At 39.2% G+C, this 27,104-nt stretch overlaps 1 protein-coding gene across 13 annotated transcripts in view; it reads right to left on the bottom strand.

Moving 5' to 3' along the window:
- The window catches only part of ctnnd2b (catenin (cadherin-associated protein), delta 2b), a 206,627-nt gene that overhangs the window by 148,674 nt on the left and 30,849 nt on the right, over positions 1-27,104 (bottom strand). For all 13 annotated transcript variants that reach the window (XM_036129208.1, XM_036129209.1, XM_036129212.1 and 10 more), the window contains exon 2: positions 8,553-8,689. In XM_036129208.1, the coding sequence (XP_035985101.1) occupies positions 8,553-8,684 (132 nt within the window). In that variant the 5' untranslated portion in view covers positions 8,685-8,689. The remainder of the gene's footprint in view (positions 1-8,552; positions 8,690-27,104) is intronic.

Genomic DNA, 27,104 nt, shown 5'->3' with positions numbered 1-27,104 from the left:
GAACTTGAGAACCAAATGTGGTAGAACTGACCGTGGGTTGTTTGTGATGTAATTCTGCCGTAGCTGCATCTGGCAAATCTTATAAAATGTTACACAGTTATGATCAATATTTTATAATATCAAGCTTGCACAGTGTATCATGTACACATTTCTTTCCTGATGAAACCGCCCAGAGTGTGCCAGCCCCAAGGCACCACACTTGTTTACCCTTTCTGAGCTGGGCTGCAACGGATTCCTGTGTTGCGTGAAATTATTAATATTTCAATTTTTGCACCAAAATAAAATAAACTCAAAGGCCGAACACGGCCTGGGGGATCCCACTGTTCCGTGCTCCGTCTTTGAAATAACAGTCCTGCTGAAGGGAAAGACAGGGAAACGCAAACATCACAATTCCTTATTGAAGCGAACAAGAATGCTTGAATAAAATGTTGTGACCAATAGTTTCTTGGTATATTTCGAAGAACATAGAAGAGGTGCAAAGAACAAGTGACCTATACTGATATCCTGAGAGCAAAGGCTCTCAAAAATGTAATTTAAAAAGTACCTTTTTTTTTTTACACTCCGGGTGGATTTCATCAGTTGTTTTACTACTACAGACAAAGCAGAGATTGGTAACAGTACGAGTACAGAAGAGATTTCCACAGCCATTTGGGCTCCTAATGCACACCAGCAGTAGTGGACAGTAACTCTTCTGCCCTCAGTTAGTGCATCTAACGTAACTTAGACAATGAGCTAAACACGTATAGTTCCAGCAGTGAAGAGACACAGTGCTTCTTTGTCTGTCTTTACTGAAGACCATGTTAATATTGTGAAATGGAAACACAGAAAAAAGGAAAGTACATAAATGCGCTTGTATACATAACTTCAGATAACGTCACACGTCAGGTGTACGACACAACATTGGCATTGACTTAGCATTTAATGGCTAACAACATCAGCTCACTCCACACAGCAAATACAACGGAAAATACAGTACAGGGAGTCCTAAAAATAATGGAAAACATAACACTTCACTGTGATGAGCTAATTTAGAGATTATGATTTGCCAAGGGTCCAAATGAAGAAATGAGCAGAGAGGTGGAGCAACATGTTTACACCTCCAGAGTTGGATTCAAAAATGGCTGCCAGTCACTTAGCTGCTGCTTACTACTATCGGCTATTAGAAGGCACGGTTATACACAAAATTTATACAAAACGTATAGTGTTTAAATGCCAAGAGCTACCTCTGTTGGAGGAGATGATAAACATAACCAGTTTTACTATTAATGAACTTGTAGCAAGAATTGTTGTACTTCACTTATAGAGGGACAGAATAGTAATGGAGTATACTTTCTTGAGTACTTTACCAAATAACATTTTTGAGTACCTGTATTTTACTTGAGTATATATATATATATATATATATATATATATATATATACATACATACTAATAAAAGGCCATGTTATCATGGCTAAAAAACGACATGATTTATTTTAACCCAACAAATTCACGGGGCTACTGTATCAAGTATTTAGATTTTGGTAAAATATTTTCAATAGCTTCCAGTCTCTTTGTGTATTATAGTTCATGGATAACTTCAAAGGTAAATTTCTGATCGTTGAAGAGATTTGTGATGATGCAAGGGTAGTGCAGACAGCACCAAGCAGTGAATCTAGCCCACCCTGTGTTTTTTATCCATGTGTCTTTGAATCTATAGAGTTCCCACACGAACAAATCGACTCATTGCTGGTGCGCCTTCTCGGCCGTTTATCGCAGGATGTTTTTTAAAAAATGACCAAAACTCACGTGAGTTCAGCCTGCAAAAGTTGCGGAGGAACACATCAGTGGGTGAACATTAGAAAATAAGACTATTTTTTGCAAAGCAGAATATGCTAGAAAAATAAATTAATACAAAAACTTTTAAGAAATAATTGTTTTTTCAAGATTGCATAGATTTATTTTGATTGTTTAGAGCTGAAATTAAACCATTGAATTGATAAATTATACAGCCTTACACATGGTTTTCACATATACAATTTGAGAAGCATGGCATGTTATTTTTGGTCTTTGATACCCTTTAAATTAAATTTAGTGCAGCCAACTTTCTTCAGATGTCGCCTACTAAGTAAATAGTACTGCTCTGCTGATTGGATGAAGCTGCGTTTTCCCCTTAAACTTTCCCATCTCGACAAGGTCACATGTTACCAAACTTACGACCAAAAGTAATAAATCAGCGCCCAATCATGTTCCCAGTGTCTGTCATTCAGTAAGAGAATGTGTCAGATAATTCAAATGGAAGAAGGCTCGTTCAGACTCCACACTGAGTTTGCTCCAGTATCAGACTTGGTGACAGCGGAGATGATGAACGACAGGAAGACAAAAGCTGACAGATGTGATAAAGACAATGTTGAATGGCTAATCAATCTCATGTGGGCAGAAGGAAATAGAGGAAAAGAACAGCAGCGGGGAACTCCTAGTGTGAGTCAGCACAGGAAAAAGAGGCTGATTGGCAACGTTTGGAGACATGTGTGTCTCCGCAGACCACATATCTGTGTATCCAATCGTAATTTAGGCTCCTTTTTTTATTTTGGATTCTTATCCCCCACCTTGTGTTTGTGAACCGAAATGAACGGGTTGCTTTCTTTAATGCCTCTGCACCCAGCCTGTTTTCTTTTGTGGTCTGTTAAAAAGCACTCCAAAAAAACAAAAAAAAAAACACTGGCACCAGCCAAAAATGCAAAAAGAAGAAAAAAAATAGACACTATAGAAACAATTATTAAAAGCAGTGACAAATGGCTGCCTTGAAAGATGTAATAATAGCTTCAGCATGGTGCTTGAGCATGAAATACAACAGATAGAGTGGACTTTCCTTCCACGTTTTTTACTCACCATTCTGATCAGGAGGCCATTATCGTGCCCCAGATCAACCGTGAGAGTGCCTGCATGTGTGCATGACCCGCTTCAGTGTGTGCATGCTTATATGTTTAAATCTACATGACCTACTTGGACTAGGAATGGACCTCAAGAACTGTTAACACACATCTTGGTCTGAAACACATACATGAGGAATCCATTACTTTTTGCTCCTCTTCAGGTCATCACTTGCTATCTTTATCTTCTGGTTATCTCTTCAGTCCAGTTCCACTGTCATTAGGAAGGAGGATTGCACTCACATAGAAAGCCTGGAGCCATGTTGTTCATCACTATTAAGACCTGGCACCTACATTACGCTGACTGCAACCTGATGGCCTTCTCTTTAGTTGGAGATTCAGATGGATGATGTTGAAGAAACCTTTCGCCTTTGGACCAAAGGCTTAATCCATTTTGCTGACAGGCCGGGGAAGGAGAGCTTTAATCAGTGAGGCAGCGAAGAGATCCATGGTAACTCTGGAGGAGCTGCAGTAGCTGCAGCTCAGAAGTATCTGTCTTGCAATTAATAAATCTTAAGAGGGCATGGGAAATTGTTACATCAGTCATCGGGTCATAAAAAAGGATTGCAATAAGAATTGTGATGTATTGCGGTGCAAAGTCTAAAAACAGAAAGTACACCCCAGATCGTTCCATGTAATGTTTTTTTTTTCTACAGTTAGTTTAATCAGAGCAGTCATGAATATTAATCTTTTTGAAATTACATTCAAACGCAATTTTTGTGTCATGATTAGCCGTACAATTACACTATTAGTGAACCAGTAACTGGTGTATTGGACCTATTTAGTATTGTTTAGGTTTCTATATGTGTTTGTGCAGTTCTGGTTGTGATGCTTTTATAACAAAACAGACTGCGATGAATGCTTAAAGTCATGTTATCATCGCTTTTATCAATATCTTTCAAAAACTATGACTAAATGCTGTGATTAAAATGTTAGGTCCATATTGCCCATCGCTACTAACAAGTGCAGTTTGCAAAAAAGTCATGTAGGAGATATGGCATAGGATGTAATACATTTTATGTAGGAATGTGGATCAACACTCTAAAATGGTGAAAAATGGTGGTGGCAGCATCATGCAGTGGAGATGCTCTTCTTTAACAGGGACATGGAAGCTGGTCTAAGTCAATGGGCAGAGCAATGAAGCTTAATTTCAGCACAGTTCTGTAAGAAAACCTTTTAGGATAGTGGAAAAGACATGAGACTGGGTTGAAGGTCCACATTCCGGCAGGAAAATTACCCTAAACAAAAAGGCCAGAGCTACAGACCTGAAGCTTCAGAGAGACATGAAGACAATAACAAGTCAGCCTTCTATAACCTAAAAACTGCATCCATTGGTGGACTAATGTTTTAGCGGATTCTTGAAAAACCCCTCCATGCGTTTATCTTTATGATTACTGCCCTCGCATGCCTGCCTTAAAAGACAATCAGACAGCTGCAGTTGCTCCACACCCTAGCCTGCTCTGACCCTGGCTCCCTGTTTCTCAGAGAACAGACTTTAAAATATTTATGTTTATAAATCATTGAATGGCTTAGCACCAAAACAATTTAAAGATTTGTTTGCCGTTGTGTCAACCTTCCAGGCCACTCATTCCTCCTGGTTCAAGTGTATCCCACCCCCCAGAATCAGAACCAAACGTGGGGAAGCAACATAAAGTTCTTTTGCTCCTGCAAACTCCCAGAAAACTGTAAAACTGCTGAAACCCTGAGTTCCTTTAAATAAAGGTCAAAAATCTATTTGTTTAGAGTTGCCTGTTTGTTGTGTTTAAACTATTAAAAAAACATCAATAATTTCAGTCTGTCATCAAACTTTTCTTTAGTTTACTTTATTATGCTTCTGAAGTGTAGCTAGGTTTTCCCCATGTAACACAGTTCGAATTGTCTTGTTGCTGAAATGAGCAATACCAATAAATTTGCTTACCTTGCTTGCAATGGAATGGTTTAGATCAAAACACCTTTATTAGTTAGAATGGCCCAGTCCAAGTTAAGACCTACATCCAAACTGAGAATCTGTGGCAATAATTGAAAATTACATTTGAGAAACCCACTGCATCCAATCTGACTGAGCTTGAGCTGCTTGGTGATGAAAAAATGGACATGAATTTCAGATACAGAATATACTCCAAAAAGAGTTATGAAAGGGATACTGACATGAATGAACGATACACAATTTTTACATTTTTGTAAGTAAAATCTTCAGCTTCCACTTAATAGTTATACTTTAGATTGTGTTGATCTATAAGATCCATCCATCCATCGTCTTTCACTTATGCAAGATTGGGTCGTGGGGGCAACAGGTCTGGGGGGGGGGGGGGCCCCTTATATCCCACTACCCACTAACACCCTCCAGCTCATTCTGGGAGATCCCAAGACATTCCCAGACCAGATGGCCTTTATAGTCCCTCCAGTGAGTTCTGGGTCTTCCCTGGGGTCTCCTCCATAAAGGAATACTTAGAGGAAATAATTGGTAGGTTGTAATATTTCAGGTCCCATGTAATAATATATATAGCCTTTTGGATGGACTCCCACCTTATTTTATGCCTATACCTGATATAGGTCTTAGTGAATAAGATCCTAAAGTTCAGGGAAAGGGGTGGATTCATTGTGGTGGTTAGAAAAAGAGAGGGTGTAATGAGAAAATGTGGGTTAGTTGCACTGTTTAACAATAAAATTAGTGTCGTATATTAGTGTCATATATATATATATATATATATATATATATATATATATATATATATATATATATATATATATTCACTACTAATCTTGATACTACGATAGGACAATTTAGGTGGTCAGGCCCAGTGGTGGGTGCAAACATCTGCAATAAATGTCTTGTTTAAGCACATAATGAGATCTCACACCAACATCTTTCCTAATCTGTTTTGATGTTACCGAATGCTGATTAATGTTTATCCCACCGCAAAGTAAGCTGCTTCAAAGTACTTTAAAATACAGCAGTGTTGTGGCTCCTTGGGGTGACAATGTTGGCCCATCTGTCCAACATTTTAGTCCAGATTAAAATACGCAGACAACCGCCGGATGGATTATCATGAACTTTGGTACATAAATCCTCCACAGTGCTCAAAACATAATAATTTCCATCTGTCCAACATTTTTTCATTTGTGCTTCAAAAGCTAACGTTCAGATTCCCAGCAAAAAAATATCCTGTCCTGTCTGCCATCCTGTTCAGAACTTGCATCGCGGACGTCAGCACACGTCATTCAATCACCTGCAGGAGAAACGGGCCCCGCTCATGCAGACATAATTAAACAAAAATTGCAGCAGTGTCACATTTCACACAGAAAGAAGTCATCATGAGTAATGCTCCTCATACACGGAGCGGGTGGGAGGTTATTCAGCCAGAAGATCACATCTCTGCCTCAACATCTTGTGACTTTATTTAAGATCCATCCACCTGCTTCCCTAGCAGGCAGATGTGTCCTTTTTTTTTCTTTTTTTTTTTTTTACATTCAGATTTAAAGTCATGCTTACACTCATTGTACACTTGAGTCGGTCCATTCTGCTGTTGCAACACATATGAACACTGAATTAAAAAGCAGAAAAGTGTTTTTTTCTTCCACTGTTTTAAGCGGGGGATGTGAAAATGCTCATAATGACGGCTCAGTCCAAACAACCTGGATGCACTGCTGACGATTTTCCTGCCTAATTTCTACTATCAGTTTTATTTTAGGTGTGACCTACTGAATTTGAGAAATTCTGGTATTTTTTTTTCTTGGTTCTATATATAAAAGATTAAAAACATTTATTATCTAACAGAAAGTAAATAATCAAAGATTATTCCCATTTATTCACTAAAGCTAAAAAAAGTACACCAAATAACATGGTGTTTGATGGTGGGAGCTTGTGGTTTGGATGCCATTAATGAAGAGGAACAAAAATTTAGATCGTTCAGAATTTGACATGCGGATCGATCAATTGAAAATATGCAAGTTCCAATCTCTGGTCAACTGACTGTCACATCTCAATTAAGAAAATAATCCAATTAATTAAATAGTTTTCTGTCAATCATTTTCCATCATATTGTAAGAGAGACTAGAGATTTGACTGATTGCAACCGGTACTGGTCTGGGACATCAATCTCGGCTTGGATGTCGAGCTGAGGGCACAAATCTGTCCCCTAATCCAACTTTAATAATCCTGTAATGCTCCAGGTCATGATTTGGATAGTTGTACACAGGAAGCTCTGGCTTGTAGTCAGAAACTTATTGCACATATATTAAAAATACATGGTGTTTACACAAACTGGACATAAACTAAAGATTTCCCAAAAGATTAGGCATTGAATGGAGATAAATATGGAAGCTTCTCTGCCTGTTGCAGAATGAGCAGTCTACTGCTCGGCACGGTCTTCTCTGGAGGGATTTTAGTGTTGCAAGAAACAAATTGAGGCTTGGAGCAATCTAACGGTTCACACCCGACCCCTTCCCACTTCCAGTTCGTGCCCATGAACAAACCACTTCATAGTGTTGAATGTTAACCGTTTCTGGATATATGTTAGATATCCCCACGCAACTAAAATTAGATTGGATTTCATCAAATCTGTCTCATTTTCATTCACTGACAGAAGATAAGCCAAACTATATTGGTTTGTTTCCCTTTTCCTTCATTCATTTTTTTCATTTGGTTTTTATCTAAAAACAATGAGTCGACTGATTTAAATGGAGAAAATTAACTCTTCCAGTTCATTTATTGCAGCCTATTCAAAAACTAGTTTGAAAACAACATTACCTGTTTAGGTAAAGCGTTCCAGCAAACACTGACGTCTGAATTCAGGCTCAGATTGGAAATCAAAAACACTGAACTAGGGCATCTCTAGGAGGCGCTATTTAAATTCAGCATGGGTGAAGACCAGGATACCTTCACCCCTCTGGTTCAAAAACAAAAGAGGTGAATACATGCAGCAACATCTAAGCATCGGGATTTATGTTCTTGATCGTCATAATTTCAAAATGAACATCAAACAGCTTCAGCCTCTAATGCCTAATCTGAGCCATACTGAAGACAAAATGAAGGTGACTTGTGTTTGTGTCTGTGTTGCCTCATCACATGAAACGACTCAAAGGTGCGCCGATCTGACAAAATGCGAGAAAATGATGCTTTCCATCACATTAGGCTAAATTTGCCACACACAGCTGTGGCTCGAGGCCCTCTACTTCAAGATGTAGTGACATGTTTGTGACATACCGGCTTAGTGGGACGCTCAATGACTTGTGTTTACTGTTTACTGTCACCTTGTTTCTCTCTGAAAGGGCTGCGGGACTTATCCCTAGTGCTTTCTTGTATTTATATTTCATTAATTGTGACAACCTCCTGTGTGTTTTGGGCAAACACACACACACACACATACACACACACAAATCCTTGTTTAAAGTACAAAGTGAGGACCGTGCCTTGACTTCCATAGACTTCTATTCATCTTCAAGCCTTTCTATGGCCTAACCCTAACCCTAACCTAAACCTAATTTACACCATAGTGCTACACCTAACCCCTTGGCCAGAAAAGAGCCGCTTTAAATCAAAGTCCTCACTTTACGAGTAGAATGAGCAAAACATGTTCTCACTCAGCCGCAAGTACAAGAACACACACACACACAGACACACACAAACAGACTTCTAACCTGTTCCTTGACGGAGGCGAGGATGGCGGAGGTGGTTTCAGACTCCGAGCCGTCTCCGTTGGAGGCATTGAGGACGGGGCTCAACATGGCGGCAGCGCTGGCACTGTCAGACGCCACCTCAGGCACTGGCATTCCTCCTGGAAAGAAAGAATGCATCCAAGTCTTTTACGAAAGGCACTCCAGTATGACGGCATTCAGACAAGGTCACTTTCACATGAAAACTTTGACTCATATTTGGTGTTTTTCTAAAGGTGTGAGAGACACTTTCAGACTTGACAGTTTTAGTCGGGATGACGTAGCGGCTCATTGTTATGTGGATTTATTCAATTTTAAGGGAATGATACATGCTTTAGGCAGCAATATGCTATGTTATAATTAGTGTTGCGCCGATGCCATTTTTTGACCCCGATACCGATACCTGGCTGTGCAGTATCGGCCGATACCGATACCATACCGATACCATTACTTTGAAATTTATGTGTGTGTGTATAGTAAGGACTGCATACTACTTGGATGTAAAATAATTGGTATCATGGCTTTGTCAAGCTGCTATCTTATTAAAGCAGGAAAAAGACGAATACAAAGTGAATCCAGTAGAACTAGTGAGTGTCGGGAGAGAGAAGGCTGCGTTCAAGTGACATACAAACATAAAAATGGTATCTGTGACCTATTTGTTGGTACTTGCCGATACCGAAACCACCATTTTAGTGCGGTATCGGCGCCCCGGCCGATACTGGTATCGGTATCGGTGCAACACTAGTTATAATATGACGTTATGTCATGCAAGAATGTGGCTAATGAGCCAAAATAGGGAGCACATACTTTTGATTTTCAAAAGCATTTGGGAACAACTTTCTCAATATAAGTCGCTATAACCATAAACTTAAACTTACTGTAATGCAGTAGGGAAATAAAAGTAGGGAAATAAAAGGAAAATAAAACAAATTAAAGTCTGAAAATGGTGTGTATTTGTGTTCAGCCTCCCTGGGTCAATACTTTGTGGAACCAGTCTTTCCTGCAATTACAGCTGCAAGTCTTTTGGATTATTGAGAGACTGAGATACTGCCCATTGTTTGTTGAGTTCAAGCTCAGCCAGCTCGGATGGAGAGCATCTATAAACAGCAATTTTCAAGCCCTTGCTGCAGAATCTCAGCTAGCTTTAGCTCTAGACTTTAACTGGGTCATTCTAACACGTGAACATGCTTTGATCTGTGCCGTTCCATTGTAACTTCGGCTGTGTGTTTAGGGCCATTGTCTTATTGAAATCTTTTGAAACTTCTATCAGGTTTCCAGTAACATTTTTCTATCAACTGTGACCGTCTTGCCTGTCTCATAATGCTGATGAAATGCATCCCCAGAGCATAATTCCACCACCACCGTGTTTCGCTATAGAAACGGTGTCTTCAAGGTTTTCCGTCACACATTATAATGACACCAAAAAAGAGAAATTTAGGTTTTGTCTGACCAGAGAACCCTCTTCACACGTTTGGTGGTGGTGAACTCAAAACAATATTTCTCTATATTGCTTTCTTTCAAAAATTACTTCCATCTTGCCACTCTACAATGCCAGCCCCATTAGAAGATTGTAGCTCTAAGAGCCGTCATTTTGACAGATTTGCCCATGGATAGGCCTACATGTGGCTCTACTAGAGTTACCATTGGGCTCTTGGTGGCTTCTTTTAATGACTTACTTGCCTGGTGGGACAGTCATATCTTAGTAGATTTACATTACAAATAACCGTCAGACTTTCCAAATGTCTATTTGTAACAAAACAAAAATTAAGAGCATTTGGTATTTTCCTTCCCCTTCATAACTGTCACTTTGGTGTGGGTTTATCCCAGGAGACTGCAACCTGCGGCTCCAGAGCATCATGTGGCTCACTGTTGAATTCATAATTGCTCTTGATAATTATGATCACAACTGACACATAAACAAGCGATGTGTTTAAATACGAACACAATAGGATGGCTGGTTTGTAAAGTTCTCAGTCTTAAAGACGTTTTTCCTCAGAATTTCTGAGTCATACAACAGACGTAAGAATTTTTTTCCCTCTTGGCTCATTTAATCGACTGGAAGTTAAGCAACTTACTTGGGTGGTACCAGCTTTATTCATTTTCCAAAATAGGAAATTCACTCACTTGGCATCTTTTTTTAATCTAATTTTAGACATTTTAGGCTTCACTTTGTACTACGATCACAAAAATAAAAACATTTTTAATACATCCATACTAAACTAGAGACATTTTTCTTATAGGACATGTTGTAAAGGCCCAGTAGGGTTTATGGGTCTTTATGGGACAACTTTGGGCCAGAAATGGCTCAATGGATGCTGGCCCTACATTGAACACCCAATCCCAATACCATACAACAAAGTTTGTGGAATGCACAATGAAGTTTGTGCAATGTGGCTAAATGTACAGAAGCTCAGGCGTTATGAATACTTTCAGGCTCTGTATAGGGTCACTGTTTTGTGGAGTTTTTTACATGACTCCTGCATTCTGAATAATAAGAACAAGGACAAAGCAAATTGTTTAGTGCAACTATATGGCTTATTTATGGGCATGCATAAGGAAAATCTACAGATAAGAGTGTAGGGATCATCTATAATAATTTATCAAGAGCACTTCAATATAAACCATGTGCTTTAGCACCTCAGTTTTGAGTCAAAACGTGATACCATGTGGTTCCCTTTGGAAGCACCAGATGGACTTTCATTCACACAAAAACACACAAACACACTTAAAAATCCAATGCTCTCTGCCATGTGTCAGCCAGTATTAGACCAAACGTAGGAGGACACGGGCTCCACATGTGCCATGTAATCCTGAAGCGGCACAGAGCCGGTGGAACAGCTGCATCAACCAGCTTTACACACTGATAAAAAGGGCTCGCCACGAGGAATCTGCACATAAACCCCGCCTGTCGGCATGAGGAAGTGCCCGGCGGCTGCCGAGGTAAGGAAAGTGGGGCTTCTGAGCAGAGCAGGGGGATGCGAGTGGAGACGGAGGGGGGGCAGCAACTGAGATACTGAGAGGGAGAGCAGGGAGAAGGCAGTGGAAAGATGGAGGAGCGGTGAGGAGAACTACTCTTCTTGCTTAGTGCAAGACAACACAGATCTAGCTGACCTGGCTTTAGTCGACTTCCATTTTGGAGAGTGCTCCATCAATCCATTCCCCCCCATCTATGTTTCACAACTTAAATTTTTCATTACTATCCACCTTGTTACTTACACTTTGTCCTTTTCTCTTTACTTTAATGCTGTTTTCCTGCTTCTAAACTGGCTTTCTTTGCTCTCCCTCTTTGCCTACTGGCTTTTCTTCTCTTGACCCGTTTTACTCTCTTCTTTCAGCACATTTCAGCAACACTGCAACCAAGCTCCCCCCGTTCTGTACATGTGGTCATAAACCCACTGCTTACAGTTGAAACCAGATATTCACGTGAGCTGCATAAAAAAGACACTTAATATTGCTTTTGTCACTGTGATATTAAATCAGATTGAATGTCCAGTTACATTTACCAAATTTACTTTGAAAATAGATTTTTCACTTTGATCCAGTTCAGAAATGTACATACACTAAGAATAGTTTGCCTTTAAATCATTTGGCAAACCCTAGATATTGATGTGATAGATTTGTAGTAGAATCTTTAAGAAACCAATTAGAGACCAGCATTAAGTCACATGGATACCAAAAGGGTGAGAATGTAAAAACACACTTATCTGTCAAGCATCCCACCCCATTTAGAAATATGACTTACACAAAAAAAGATTACCTCGGACAAACCCAAAATGGAATGGGAATGCAAACGAAAATCAAAAGTCAGACTTGATTGAGAGAACAGATGTGATTACTTTTTATTTTGTAATTAATGTTCACTGTGTCTGCACGATTTTCCTGCGCCTGAGTGTCCCCTATTGAGAAGCCACCACTGGTAAGAAGCCTGTGAAGAAATTCTCAAAATATTTTACCCAAGTGAAACAGTTTAAAAGGCAGCACTGCCTAATACTTAACGTTGTTAACATCTGATTATACCAAAAATCATTTTGACATTTGGAAAACATAAGTAATTTTGGTCATCCTAACTGATATAAAATATGAAGCATTTAGTCTGGTTTGGCCTTAAAACATTTCTTTTTAGCAAAGCTTTTGGTCCCCTTTAGATGTTTTATTTTTAACGCTTTTTAACGTTTTTTTTTTTTTTCCCTGTAGCACTTGGAGATCTTTTGATAGAAAGTGCAGTATAAATTAAATGTATTATTATTATTATTATTATTATTATTATTATTATTATTATTATTATTATTATTATTATTATTATTATTATTATTGGACAGAGACAAGAAAAATGTATGTCGTTTGTGCTGTAACTGGTTATGTGATGTGATATTTTTTCCTACCTGCTCTCTTTTTTGGAATTGTTTCTTACTCAGCTGTAGATCATGTTGTGCAACATATTTTTTCTTTAAGAACTGAAACATTGTCTTAACTCATTCCAGTGTTTTCTCTTTCTGTGGTCAGACACCAAGTTATCACTCTCATTATCCTGTCTTTCTTATCATCTAAAACGTTTGCTTTATAGCAGTTTGAAGTGATTTAAGGTGCCACTTAAACTGTGACACTGAAGCTGCTTTAGGATGTGATGCTTTAGGATGTGAGGAAAGACCATATAACTCTGGTTAAACAGTGACCCCTCTGGTCAGGTATAGTAACTGCATATTACCAAAGACCATTTTTGTTCTTTTTGTTAGTTTTTTTCCATCAAAAAAGTCAGTGGATTAGCCTAAAAAGTTGCAGACACATAATATGGCATGTCTGACACATAATATTTGTCTTAGAGTTTGTATAATCATACTTTTTACCAGAATATTTCATTAATCTCACCATAGCATTAAGTACCCATCAAACTGTTTAATGCATAGACTTGTTTGTTGGTTGCACTTTATGTTCAACAAGGATTGATGTCCAACTCAACAAGTTATTCTGTTGAATAATAATTTTCTGATTAATTAAAAAAAAGTTAAATGTATTGTATTAAATAGTCCTTGTTTACAAACATCTTTATCTACAGGCCATTTTTGTTGCTTGTGGTTAATGGAGAGTAAAGTCAAAATTATATCGCAATCGCAATTATGGTTGAAATATATTGCAATTTTGATTTTTGGCCAAATTGTACAGCCCCAGTAGTTATGCAACATATTGATACTAGTATCATATTAACATTTGACTGTAAATTAATAAAGTAATAGTAGCTAATGGCAGCTATAAGGACCAAGACCTCTTCCTGAATGTTGAGACAATAGAGGCCCGTTTACACTACACCTAAAAACCGAGCCATGCCGAGACCAGTCCGAGCTTGGATCAGTTAGCCGGGATAAAAACAGCCGTTTACACACAAGAGTTATCTCGGTTATCTCGGTTCCTTGGTTGCTCCTCGCCTCCTAGTGGCAATCTGCGGTACTACCGCTCTCTGGGATTGAAGGCGGGACCGAGCAAATCAAAATGGCGGCGCCCGTAACATTCAGGATGTTATGGTTAGACATAGAGTCGGCTTTTGGGACGTGGATAAGACAAACAAACGTCTAATAAGGATTTACAGAAGCAGGAAACAACGACAGACGCTGAGGTTCATTGCGCTGCTAAGCAGAATCATCTCTGGAAACCGTGTGGCACGGTAAGGAAGCTAGTATTTTTATGAATGTCTGAAATTTGTCTGGATGGAGTGTGAATCGGTATGTGCAGCCAGACACGCCGGAAAACCCGTGGACAGTGAGCTGACTGTAAGGGGATGACGCGGTCTGCTCATGCGCTCTTCCTTATCAGGTAACCGGGATAAAAAAAAACAGTCCGAGACCTACTGAGGAACTGGTCTGCAGTTAGCGCGGTCCGGTTATGTTTAGCGCGGTCCAGTTCAGTCTGCTGACCGTTTACACACAAGAGTAATCTCGGTTACCGAGCCGAACCGAGATAACTCTTGTGTGTAAATGGTCAGCAGACTGAGCCGGACCGCACTAAATATAACCGACCGCGCTAACTGCAGACCAGTCCCTGAGCAGGTCTTGGCCTGGTTTTATTTTTTGGCCCGGTTTTCTGATAATGAACGCATGAGCAGACCGTGCCATGCCCTTACAGTTAGCTGACTGTCCGCGGTTTTTCCGGCAGTCTCGCTGCACGTCCCGATTCACACTCCATTCAGACAAATTTCAGACATTCATAATAATACTAGCTTCCTTACCGTGCCACACGATTTCCAGAGATGATTCTGCTTAGCAGCGCAATGAACTTCAGCGTCTGTAAATCCTTATTACACGTTCGTTTGTCTCATCCACTTCCCAAAGAGCCAACTTTCTCAAGTAAATTCCCCAATGGTTGCCTTCTTCCCCTGACTCTCCGCAAACACCGAAATATCACAATATCAAGCATAACATCCTGAATGTTACGGGCGCCGCCGTTTTGATTTGCTGCTTCCGCCTTCAATCCCAGAGAGTGGTAGTACCACAGATCGCCACTAGGAGGCGAGGAGCAACCAAGGAACCGAGATAAGCTTTGTGTGTAAACGGGTCGGCTTGTCTTGGATAACTGATCCAAGCTCGGACTGCTCTCGGCATGGCTCGGTTTTTAGGTGTAGTGTAAACGGGCCTAAATGCTTTCACAAACATGCTGTGGGACAGAATACCCAAACAGATCCAGGGTAGGAAACTGAGGACACCAGTGATATCTACAGCTGCTATATCCCTTCAGTTCAATTAAAAAATCCTTCATCTAAGTTTGGACACTAACCTGGTGCATCCTTTAAAAAATGACATTAAAAATTCACCTCAAGGACTGGAGTGTGAAGGATCCTTTGATGTATGTTGCATCCATGCTTCCGACCACTAGGTGGAGCTTGGTGCTTTGTTCTGTTCTTGTTCTGCTGACGTCTCAGAGCAGAAGGAGAACTAATAGACAAGACTATGGATACGTCAGTCATGATCATCACACCAATTATCAGGATCTGCTGAGTTTTATTCCTAGAACACATTGGCATGGGACACTTAATTTGCAGGTAGTGACATGCTCTCTTACAGCTCCTCCCAACACGATGGTCAGGCAGCTTTTAGTGGGCTGCTGCAGCTACAGCACACGAACATGCTTTGTGTCACACTAATTAATGTCCCACCAACTACAACACTTCAGAACCAATGACAAAAACAGTTTGAACTGGGAATAACCCTGCCGGGACACACAATTCATATTAAGTATTTGCAAATACCAGAAATATGTTTCGAGAAAGTTAATTCAAACAAATTATTAATGAAAATAAAATCGACTCAGTGATAACCGCATAAGTGGTCGTAAAAAACTGAGCTCTGCGTGTGCCTATCAGGGCGGGACTCATGTCCGCGCAAGTAATGCTGCTTACTTAAGTTCACAGTGAAAAAATAATCTTTAAAAAAAAATCGATCTTTGGTTATAATAATCGATTTTTAGGAATTAATATGAGAATCGATTCATAATTCGAAAATCAAAATATTTTTAACGTAGCCCTAGGTAGCTGTAATATAATAAATGATCACAAGTGCAAATAAATCCAGGCGTGTGTACTTGAATGACCGAACAAAAGAAAAATAAATATTCGGTAGCTGACTTTTAAGTAGAATGTCTATGGCAGCCACATTTATCATGCTCAGGGATCTATGAGAAAGTAATATGTTCTGGTGTCCAAAAATGGTTGTGCTATCGGGAATGCTTGTGTTTTATTAGTGCGTGTGTCTAACCCTAACCCTAGCCACACATAACAACTGACCCAAAAATATTTGACTAGCAATGCAAATTCCTGCACACGACTGGCCAATGAAACCCTAAAACTGCCCCGTGTGAGAGTTTTCTTCCTACAGCATGTTAGCCTTTAGAACCATGCACGCGCAATATTTCCTTTGACAGAACATTGAAGCTTAAACTTAAGCAGAACGCTCAATGCGAGCAGAGAAAGATGCCCAGGGGACCAACTCGCCAGCAGAAGGAATCATGAAAGAAGCTTGGGGTTTTGACGGTGCAGACAAGGAAGCCAGCCAAATATAGGTCAGCTCAGTAGACCGTGTCCAAGCTCTCATCTCACAACTGACCACTACAAAGCAGCTTTACCCAGTAACTGCCATCAGAACTAGGCTATAGAGGCCCACAGTCTAGCTAAAGACAAGACTTTGAATATGGATTAGGCCTAAAGGCTTTATTTCACTGATGTATAATCTTGTGTTTTTGGAGTATATATTCCAGTGGTGTTTAGGCCCACATTTTGAAAGCAGTAATCTCTGATGTTGCCGTTGTAGCGTCTATGCAGCTAGCCATGATATGACTGGCATGTCTGACATCAGAAATATTGAGCTTAAACTTTTGACCCCTTTAAGCTTGTCTGTCAGGTTTGAGACAGACATTGTGTGGTAAAGACAGGATTCCTCTCAGAGGATCAGCAGACCAGAGCTATTATTTTAAGTAATTTTATTCTATGTTAGCACTATCCTTATTTCTGTGGTTCTTTATAACCTGCATAACATTCCCTGCTTCTTCATCTGTAGATTTTTGGTGCATAAAGACTACTAAACTATTCTTGTGTGAGTGTTAAATGTGTCACTGTTTGACAGACAGTCCCATGTTGCCTCATTAAAACTCTCGGCAGTGTTTTGTCTGTACCAGTCATCTGTCCTTTTGTCTAGGCTGTGTGCCCATGAGTCTGCTTTCAAAATGGTCTTTATCAATGTAATTAGAGTTTTCTGTGCCATGGTGTGTTTCTATTAAACCTCACTGTACACAGAGGAAGATGTGTGTTCAGTGTTTGTCACCTCAATGTACTGTGATCTGTACATGTTTTTTATCTCAACCTTAAGCAGCCAAGTTGATTAGTTTTAACTAAAGTAAACAAATGGGGTAATGAATCAATGATCTGTGGCTTGCATTTACAGCTTTTGAGTACCGATGGGGGGCCTTTTACCAGCTTCCCAATGAACTGTATTCCTGCACATTTTTATGTCAAAAATACATGCTGTTCCACACTAATTTACAGAGTCCTCAGTTTTTAAAAATAAAAAATATGAACACAAAATATCTGTATAGATTAACGGCTGATACCTTTAAAGAGGCCCGACCCTAAATATGAAGCTTCAAAAATCACTAACCATAATTATACGGATGGTTGGGAATGGGGACGAATGTATGGACTGATGGACAGATGGATGGACGGATAGATGGAGGTAATGAGGAGTAGCGGGATGGATGGCTGGATCATATACCCACTTCAGGCTGCTAAATCTGGAGTGAAGCAGCTTTTAGGTATGTTTTCATTTCTGTTAATCTGACAAACTCAGGTCAAGCCTAATGATGTCACCTTAACACTTTTAAGATATACAAGTTCATTATTAGGAGTTGTTTTTATAAGTAGTCTAAGGTAGTCTAATAAAAGTCTAAGGACACAGAAATGCTGAGAATTTGAATGATCTTGGGGATTTGCTATAAGGGTATTTGCTTGCCTGTTTGGAGTAGCCTCTCACTGAAGAACTATCTAAGCCTGGGGTGTCCAAACTTTTTGGCACGTGGACCGAAATTGTCAAGTCAAAAAATGGATAAGAACGATGGAAAATAACCAAAGAATCATGTTGTGATTTTTTTTTTACCTGCTCTACAAAATCTGATCATTTTAATGAAACAAATTAGTCGGACCTTCTGAAGGAAAGGAATTAAAAGTTAAAAAACAGGTTTTGCTCATTTGCTTTATTAAAAGAAGGTCACCCAGTTTGCAAATCATGTTAGACCCGATTGATAAAGACTGAATTATTTTTAGTCTAGCAATATGAGAACAGGAACCCTAACCCTATTTCTTTGAAAACACTTGCCGCATTTAGCAAATTTTAATTAATGATTTGAAAAAACGTCTTTTAATGGACAAGAACTTTGCATTTGAGTTAAAGTCCTCAGACAGATGTGGTCGTATTTATTATGAAATTAAATAGAAGGCAAAAAGTGGGGTTATTAAAAGATGAATACATTGTGCTGCACCCAACATTTTCAGTTGTAAGAAGACATCTCTAAATCTGATGTCTTCTATTTATTTTGCTAGATACGTTTTGCCCTACCCTAGGGTCAGGCTCAGCAGCAAAATGAAAAGATATTACGTTTGCACAAATCTGGGACTGCATCTGTGAATGTGTTTGTACCATGGGAGGAGGCGCACGGGGGGAGAAAACAGTGGTATGTGAGGTGGGCAGCAAAAGAAGGGGCTCTCACAGGGTGGCATTCATGCAAGAACAGAGACTGGGCATACAAAGCATGTAACTTCAAATATGACACCCAACCAAATAGTGCATCCAAAGGGTCCTTTATGATTGCAATACTAGAGACTTTAATACTGCAATAATGAGTTTGGGATTTGTTATTTTGAAGTTTGATATTCCTTCAATAGATAGAAAAGTCAACACCTACAGGTCATTTAATTATTTTACAACATATCTTTGTTTTGTTATGGGTCATAAAGAGCTCTGAGACATATTTACAAAGGCAGACAGGAAATACACACCACAGGGATGATTGGTAGCACTGCTTCTAGCCACAGTCATGTGGTAATGTTGCTTATCTTGGTATACATATGTTGAAAACAAAAGTAGAAATACCTCCATTCGGTTCTAATAGGACACTGATATCTGTTTGGATGTACATTCAGCGTTCTACTGTGGGCATATGTACACAAAGAAAAACTTTTTCACAACGGGTTGTTCCTGGCAGACAATGGCAGATGGCTTTATAAGCATCATACGGGATTAATCACCAGTCAGCTAAAGCTTTTTGTGGTAAAGGTCCAAATGCTAATGGACATTTATATCAAGTGGGCGCACAAACACTCACAGCGACTACTGCAACACTGTGATACTGTGTGCAGGACACAGCTTATCACTTAGGCAGAACAGCTCTGATAACGCGCCATTAAGAGGTCATTGGTTACAATAAAAACCTGTTATTTAATTAAAAAAAATATTAATAAAAGTATGAGAGCAGAAAGCCAATTATGTGACAAACTACTACAGAAACCCGTTCTGCTTTTTATTTTGTTTGATTTTTGCTGCTGTCTGAATGTGGCTGCTAATTCCGGTGATTGTGGTATTGTTTTCTTTTGCCCAAAAGCAGATGTTAGCAACAGATGTGTAGAAATGACAGAAGCTTGATGATGTTCTTAAAGGTTTCTCAAACCTTCAGGCTCAATACTCTAATGATGGTGCTAATTTGGCTGTTTAGGCCTGGTGACAAGACGGTGTTATTAGCAGAAACTGACACAGAACTGAACTTAATTTTCTGCAATTTTTCACAACCAGACTACATATCTGGGTAAAAGAAGAATAAATGTGAGAGAAAGAGACTACAGCTGCTTTCTAGATACACATTGACAGTAATGCAGATCTTGGAAAATTCTGTTTGTCTGCAAACTATTTAGTTCATCATTTAGCTTTTTTCCCCCTGATGGATGGATGATGAAAACTTGTCCAGCACACTGTACTTATCAGCAAACACTAAATCCAGAGCCTCATTAAGTTGAGACTTTGATAAAATAAGATAAGATAAGATAAGATAGAACTTTATTGATCTCACAATGGAGAGATTTTCTTGTGATCATGCATGTCTCATAAGAAACTCCCAACACTACAGCATCTAATGCCCAAAACAGACCAATTTTTCAATCAACAAGAACTTGCATAGAATAGAATAGAATAGAATAGAATAGAATAGAATAGAATAGAATAGAAATATTCTTTATTTTCCCTCTGGAGGAAATTCAAGTGTTCAAACAACAAAGTGAAATGCAAGTAGTAGCACGCAGATACAAGAAAAAGTAGAAATTATGAAAGAAAGTGTAACATTAGACAATATATTACAGTATTTATTAAAAATAGCATACTCAGATTAAATAAATGTGTAACTGAGTCAAGTGATTTAGAAAATTTAGAAAACATATATGTGTATTTATGCATAAACAAATAACAGCAGACTATTTCCAAGAAGTGAAAAAAGTGTAAAACAACAGCATACAACAGTTTTCAACAGTATGTGTGAAAACATGACTAAATGCACATATTGTGTGCTATTTAATGGTGCAGTATCACTATGTAACTGAGGTATTGAAGTAGCTGATCGGTCATGGGTAAGTTTTATATTACTATTTAAAATTCCTGATAAGGCTACCAAAGTGGTTCCAGTTCTAAAGATGTTATCCGAGTCAGGTTTCTATGAAAGAACCACTGTGGTCTCCAACAACCCAAGTACCAACTTGGTAACATGGCCAGCCAGATTGATAATGTGTAGCACTCTAGTTCTGCACATTATCAGTCTGGTACCGCTCTATTTGAATACATTTGGGGAAAGGAGGGAATTTCAGTAGAACTCTCTGAGCTGATTGGGCGAAATGACATCTAGTGCCCGCCTACCTTTGGTTTTAGCCAAATGTCTGCATATACAATGTTAGCAAACCTTTGGTTTTAGCAGCACGCAACATGAGAAACCACGAGAAGGTAAGCTAGTCAGGGCACTTTTTGCTGTTCTACTACCAAAGAAGAAAACATGGATTCTTACAAAACAGATGTGATAGCAGCAGCTGCGCGTCAGTCCTTCTGCGCTGCCATGTTTGTGTTCGGCAGTGGTACTCAATGATGCTCAACCGCGCGTGCTTTCATCGCACTGGTATGTCCCGCCTTAAACCTCAATACTGCAACGGGATTGGCCCACACTGACGCGGCTCAGGGATTACGTCACACGCAGCGTGACGTACCAATGAAGGTAATTTAAAAAACAGGACATTTCCTCACTTTATAAAAAAAACCCGGGACGCCCGGGACAGGACGTGAAATACGGACATGTCCCGGGAAATACGGACGTTTGGTCACCCTATGATATTAAAATGGCACAGTGAAGCTCTATCCAGTTTCTGTCACTACAATTGTGTGAATTTATCCAGTGAACTAGGTTTGAGCTATTTTTCTGAGCCCTGGATGTGAAGGTGAGTGCTTAAAACTGGACATCTTACTATAGGTCTGTGTAGGAAACTTTTTTTTAAAGTATAAAACCAAGTAGCTTTTGGGTTATTACCTTGGTGTCTTGATGGAGTTAGGTAATAAAACTATATTATGGCAACACTTTGTTGCATTAGCACTAAAGAAGCTTTTAGTATTTGTTAATTGGGTTTCTGACACCATTTTGTTAAAGAAAAACAAAACTGTAACTGAGAGAGAGAAAAGATGAAAAAAATAGCCAAACTGGCTAATCGTTAGCTGCTAACAACAAAGAAGGTATCGCTTTATCTACTGGTTGTCCCACATGCCAATCATTCTAACGCGCTCACGTAACGCCAGTGTGCATCTACGTTCCTTCTTAGTTTCCGCTTGCTGGCTGCGCATGGGCACTTCTTGTGTTTATGTATCTGGTTAGCTTCGGTGTTAGCCTTTCATTGTAGCTCCACTGCTCTCACTATATACTTTGAGCATGGCTGAGAGTCGCAAGAAGCAAACTGTCTTACAAGTTTATGAGAAGAAGAGGAAGGCATCAGTATAAAGAAATAAGACCAGAGTGGATTTGGGTGATTTTTTCTTCACGTGATCCCCATCAACAGAGTTTGCATAAATATAGGATAGCTATTAATAGGAAAATCATCTAAAGCATTTTACAGGAAACATAACACAGATAACAGTGAACCTTTGATCTAATACCTCTCAGATTTCTTGCCATTTCTAAAAACGCATGCTTTATGTGTCTGCTGAGATCATATTGCTAGCCTGTACCACTTAAAATAAAGTCTCGCTGTTTTCTCTTTGTTCGCTCTGCACAGGCAAAAACAATCCTCCAGTGTTGGCATTTAATTTTCTAGGTTCTGTGATCCAAGTAATTTTGTTTAAATAGAGATATGCTCCTGAAGCTGGTGTCTCTTAAACTGATATCCACACCCTCTTCCTCATTGTGAGTAGCCTGCTCCATCCCTTAAGCTGAAAGAAGAATGCAGTAGGAAACCCTGTCTGCACTGTACCACAAGCAATGTATGAGACACTGGAATTTCTAGAAGATGGTCTAGTCAACTGAGACAAAACTGTAACTTGTGACTTATATTCAAATCATTTGACCTGATAAGCTACTTCAGATGGGGACAGAGGTTTACAGCGGGACAAGGACAATCTACAGCGAGAGCAGAAATGGAATGGTTTCCATCAAAGCATATTCCCTGGTCAGAAAGGCCTAGTCAAAGTTAGGAGATTTGAAGTGGAATCCCCAGCTATGTCATTGATGGCTAATGACCTTGAAATGCATTTAAAAAAAAAAATACAAACAGCTTATATTTTTACCTGAAAGTCAAAAAGGTTCTTGCTGTCCATTGCAGTATCGCCTGCCTTTCAATTTCAGTTCCATTAACACTTACAAAGGTTGGACTTGCATGTCCTTCGATTTGAAAAAAAAAAAAGCTTTTTCGCAAACATTGACAACTTGTGGGTCAAAACAACAGCAAAATGTGCAATAGCAAGGACGCAAAGTGAACCTAAATAAAGTAAATTTTCAAAGTAATGGAAAGCGTTAAAAACAAAGAAGCTGAGTTAGTCTGCATAAACAATTTCAGCATTGTGTTATCTGGCACCAAGATGTTGGCAGCAGATCTGTTAAGTCCTGGTAGCTGTGAGTTGGCCTTCCATGGATCGGACTTATCTGTCTGGAACATTCCACGGATACCTAATTGGATTGAGACCGAAGGAATCCAAAGGCCAACCAAGCACCAATTGTAGCCTGGAAACACTTGTTTTTCCTAAAAGTGTTGTTAACAGTCTAGAGTTAAAGGTAGCGTAAAAATGTCAGTATTGCAGTGGAGCTTATTGGTATAAAAATTATGTCATCTCAGCAATAAAAAAATAGTATATTGCATGTTGATAGGTCCTGGAGTTATATCTATAATTTGCACACGGATGGTTATTTTATCTGATAGCTCTGTCAGAAAACCGCTGGACTGCAAAGAATGTGTGACGACTTCAACTGACTGGCCTTATTTCGTGCACCGGTCTCAGCTGAAACAGGTCTACATTTAGACTAATAAACGTTTCACATGTCAAAAAACTTTCACTTTGGAATTAGATGTCTGCCAAAGTTGGCCTAGACATCTAGCATTTAAACTTTGCACAGATGGGGAAAAATGCTCAATGGGCGTTTTTGCATGACAGTGGGTACGTGGTCTGCGTTAGGTAGATGGCAGGTGCCAAAGAAACTATGAAAGTGTTTTTAATAGTCCCAGGGTTTCCCTGCAGAAAATTGACTGCACCAAAAAATTGCCTCCTTCCGCTTGCCTTCTCACTTGGGCTTTTAGCTGTGTGCAGTGTCAGTATGGGACCTTGGCTATAGCCAGCGGCCTTCCTTGTACCACGTTTTTTAGATACTGTCCATCACAGATCAGGAACACCTTAGAGAAGCTCCATGTTTGAAGGTGGACTGATTCAACCGCCTATCAATCACAAATCGGCCTTTCTCATATTTGGTTCACTTATTAAACCTCCTCGGTGTTTGTGGTATTTTGCCTGTTGGTGTAAATAACTTGCTGTAGATTGCCTTAAAATTGGACTGGCAGCTGAAATTATAAAGGACTAGTGACAACAATTTTCTCTTACATAGATTTTGCTATATTTTTCTCTTTCAAAACATTTTTAAGGCCATAATTAGAGACAACAGACAGGAAACTCCGCTTATACATCACAAATTATTTGTTCAGGATTAGGTTACCAAACTACTTGGTCAGGCTGCAAAATAACATCTTAGGGGTTAGGAAGAAACAGCTTTTCATTCCACAAGGACGTTTGGTTATGATCCATTGGTGAAAATTTAATCCGCGAAACACTTCTACCTAATCCTGTCAGAGAATCCTCCAAGGTACAGAAGAGGGCTTTAAATAAATATCCTGTGCTGTAAGATGTCAAGTGATCGTACCCGGGTGCCTGTATGTTTAAGATAGACAGAGAGGAGGGAGCGGACAAAAGGAAAACAAAGCACGTTTGTCTTCTGTTGAGTCCAGAACATTACAGATGTACAGTGGGCCAAAAAGTAAAAAAGGTGAATGGGAAAAGCTACACTCTAAATATGTTGCTGTTTTTTTCCCCAAATGGGAGCTATGGGTACTCTATGATCTGTACAAATTTAAAAAAAATTCCCTGAATTGGTTGGGTTTAGGCAAAAAAAACAAAAACAGCTTTTCATCCATCAACTGCCTATAATCACTTATCCTTGCAGGTAACAGGGGGGCTAGTGCCTGTCTATAGATGTCATTTTGCAAGAGGAGGGGTAGACCCTGGACATGTCACCAGTACATCAGAGGGCGACAGAGAGACACTCAGGACAAACAGCCATGCGCACACTCACACCTAAGAGCAATTAGAGTAACTAATTAACCCAATAGTCATGTTTCTGAACTGTTGGAGTACCCAGTGAGAACCCACGCATGCACAGGGAGAACATGCAAACTCCATGCAAAAACATCCTGAGCTGGGATTCAAACCCACAACCATCTTGTTGTGAGACAACGGTGTTACTAACCCAAAAATAAGACAAGCTAGTTGAAATTATACACTATTATACACTTATACACTAGTCTTGTTTTTCTATTACACAAATCCAGTTTCAAGCCCTTGCAGTTTTTTTTTTGAAATATAAAGAGGGACAAAACATTTCCCTTTTTATTTTTTTCCTCATTATCCAATGATGGAAATGAAACAGAGGTACAGTAAATCCCAAAGCCTTTTCCCTGTCTTCTTACGGTTACTTTGAATTTCTCTTCCTCTGCTTCACTTACACATACAGGAAGCCTGACCTTGTGTTAATACTCCCGAGTACTTTCCTTGGGAGTAAAGCAACACTGTGAAGGTTATTGCAGCCATTTTTAAGATGTCATTAAACCCTGCTACATTCTACCTCTGTACACTTATCGGCACAGCTGAAATTGATGCGTAAAAACTGGCCTCATCACAGCATAACGCTGAAGGAAAAAAAAAAAAAAAGAAGAAGAACAGCCAAACTGAAGCCATTTCGGTGCAAATCTCAAACTGGCAGTGTTGATCCATCAAGTAACTTGTTTGGTTGAATGTTGGTTGCTCTACAACACTGATGGCCCTATTGACCCCACAACACAAGCACACGCACATACACGTGTGCCTGTGTTGTTCACAGACTTCTTATCTGCCTTTAATATGAGTCAGCCGCACATTCTTCTTAAGCACTTCTGTGACCTGAATGCCAGCAGCTCTCTTATGTTGCGGATCAGAGAGTATCTAAGAAGGAGACCTTAAAGAGTCTGTATTGACAATGTTCTGTCTGATTGACAGGTTCTGAACACTAGAGTTCTGCAAAGCTGTGTCCTGTCTCCATTACTGTTCTCCCTGTATACTATTAAGTTTTAATTTAACAACACAGATCTCTCTCTTGTGAAGTATGCTGATGTCATTGCTACACTTACCTTAATGTTTGTTTAATAGAGAGTTATGTCTGCTACTGAGCCTTGTTTACACCTGTTGTCATGAGAGGGCTGGCAGAGGGACAGGTCACTGAATTCAAATGTTTAGGAACAATCATGGATGACAGGTTGACCTTCCAGGCCAATGTCCAGCGTGTGTATAAAAAGGCTAGACGGAGTATTTTTCTCTTAAGGCAGCGAAGGAGCCTCAACACAAGTAAGCACACTTCACAAGTGGTTTATAGGCAGAGGTGGGTAGAGTAGCCAAAAATTGTACTCAAGTAAGAGTAGCACTACTTCAACACATTTTTACTGAAGTAAAAGTAAAATGTTGTCAGCCAAGAAATGACTCAAGTAAGAGTGAAAAAGTATTCAGTAAGAAGGCTACTCAAGAACTTAGTAACTAATCATAACAGGTGATGATTTAGTATTTAACAATTATGTAATTGGACAGACAACATACAAGGTTTATGTGCAAATTCTGGTATTTTAAAGATAAAAGATATACTAAAGACACCAACGAGAATAGAAAAACTTTTCTAAATAATTTTTTCTTCAACATAAAGTTTGAAAGGAAAATTATAGAAGTTAATGTATATATACTATGTAAGAACAGTGCAAAGTACTACTATTTACTTTACGATCACTTGACCTCCAAATGTTCACTTGACCTCCAAATGTCCCAAAATAGCAATAAAATATCAAAGCTTGTGTACAAATAAGAAGTCTCTCTTTAACATAAATTCTAGGTTTCTGTCTCTGGTGCATTTTTAAAAAAAGAAAGGAAACAAAAAAACAAAACAAAAAAAAGTATGTTCTTTATTCATGAAGTTCCTCACAGTAGGTAGAGTAGCCAGAAACTTTACTCAAGTAAGAGTAGCGATACTTCAGTTATAATATGACTTGAGCAAAAGTAAAACGTACAGTGCAGTAAAGCTCCTCCTAAAAGTAATTTTTTTCTCAAAAAGTTACTCAAGTAAATGTAACTGAGTAAATGTAAGTAGTTACTACCCACCTCTGTTTACATGGCACTTATTGAAAGTGTTGTTTCCTTTAATGATGTTTCCTGGTTTGGG

Source organism: Fundulus heteroclitus, unplaced genomic scaffold (assembly GCF_011125445.2).
Source record: "Fundulus heteroclitus isolate FHET01 unplaced genomic scaffold, MU-UCD_Fhet_4.1 scaffold_146, whole genome shotgun sequence".
Classification (NCBI taxonomy): domain Eukaryota; kingdom Metazoa; phylum Chordata; class Actinopteri; order Cyprinodontiformes; family Fundulidae; genus Fundulus; species Fundulus heteroclitus.
This window is presented reverse-complemented; position numbering and strand designations above follow the sequence as displayed.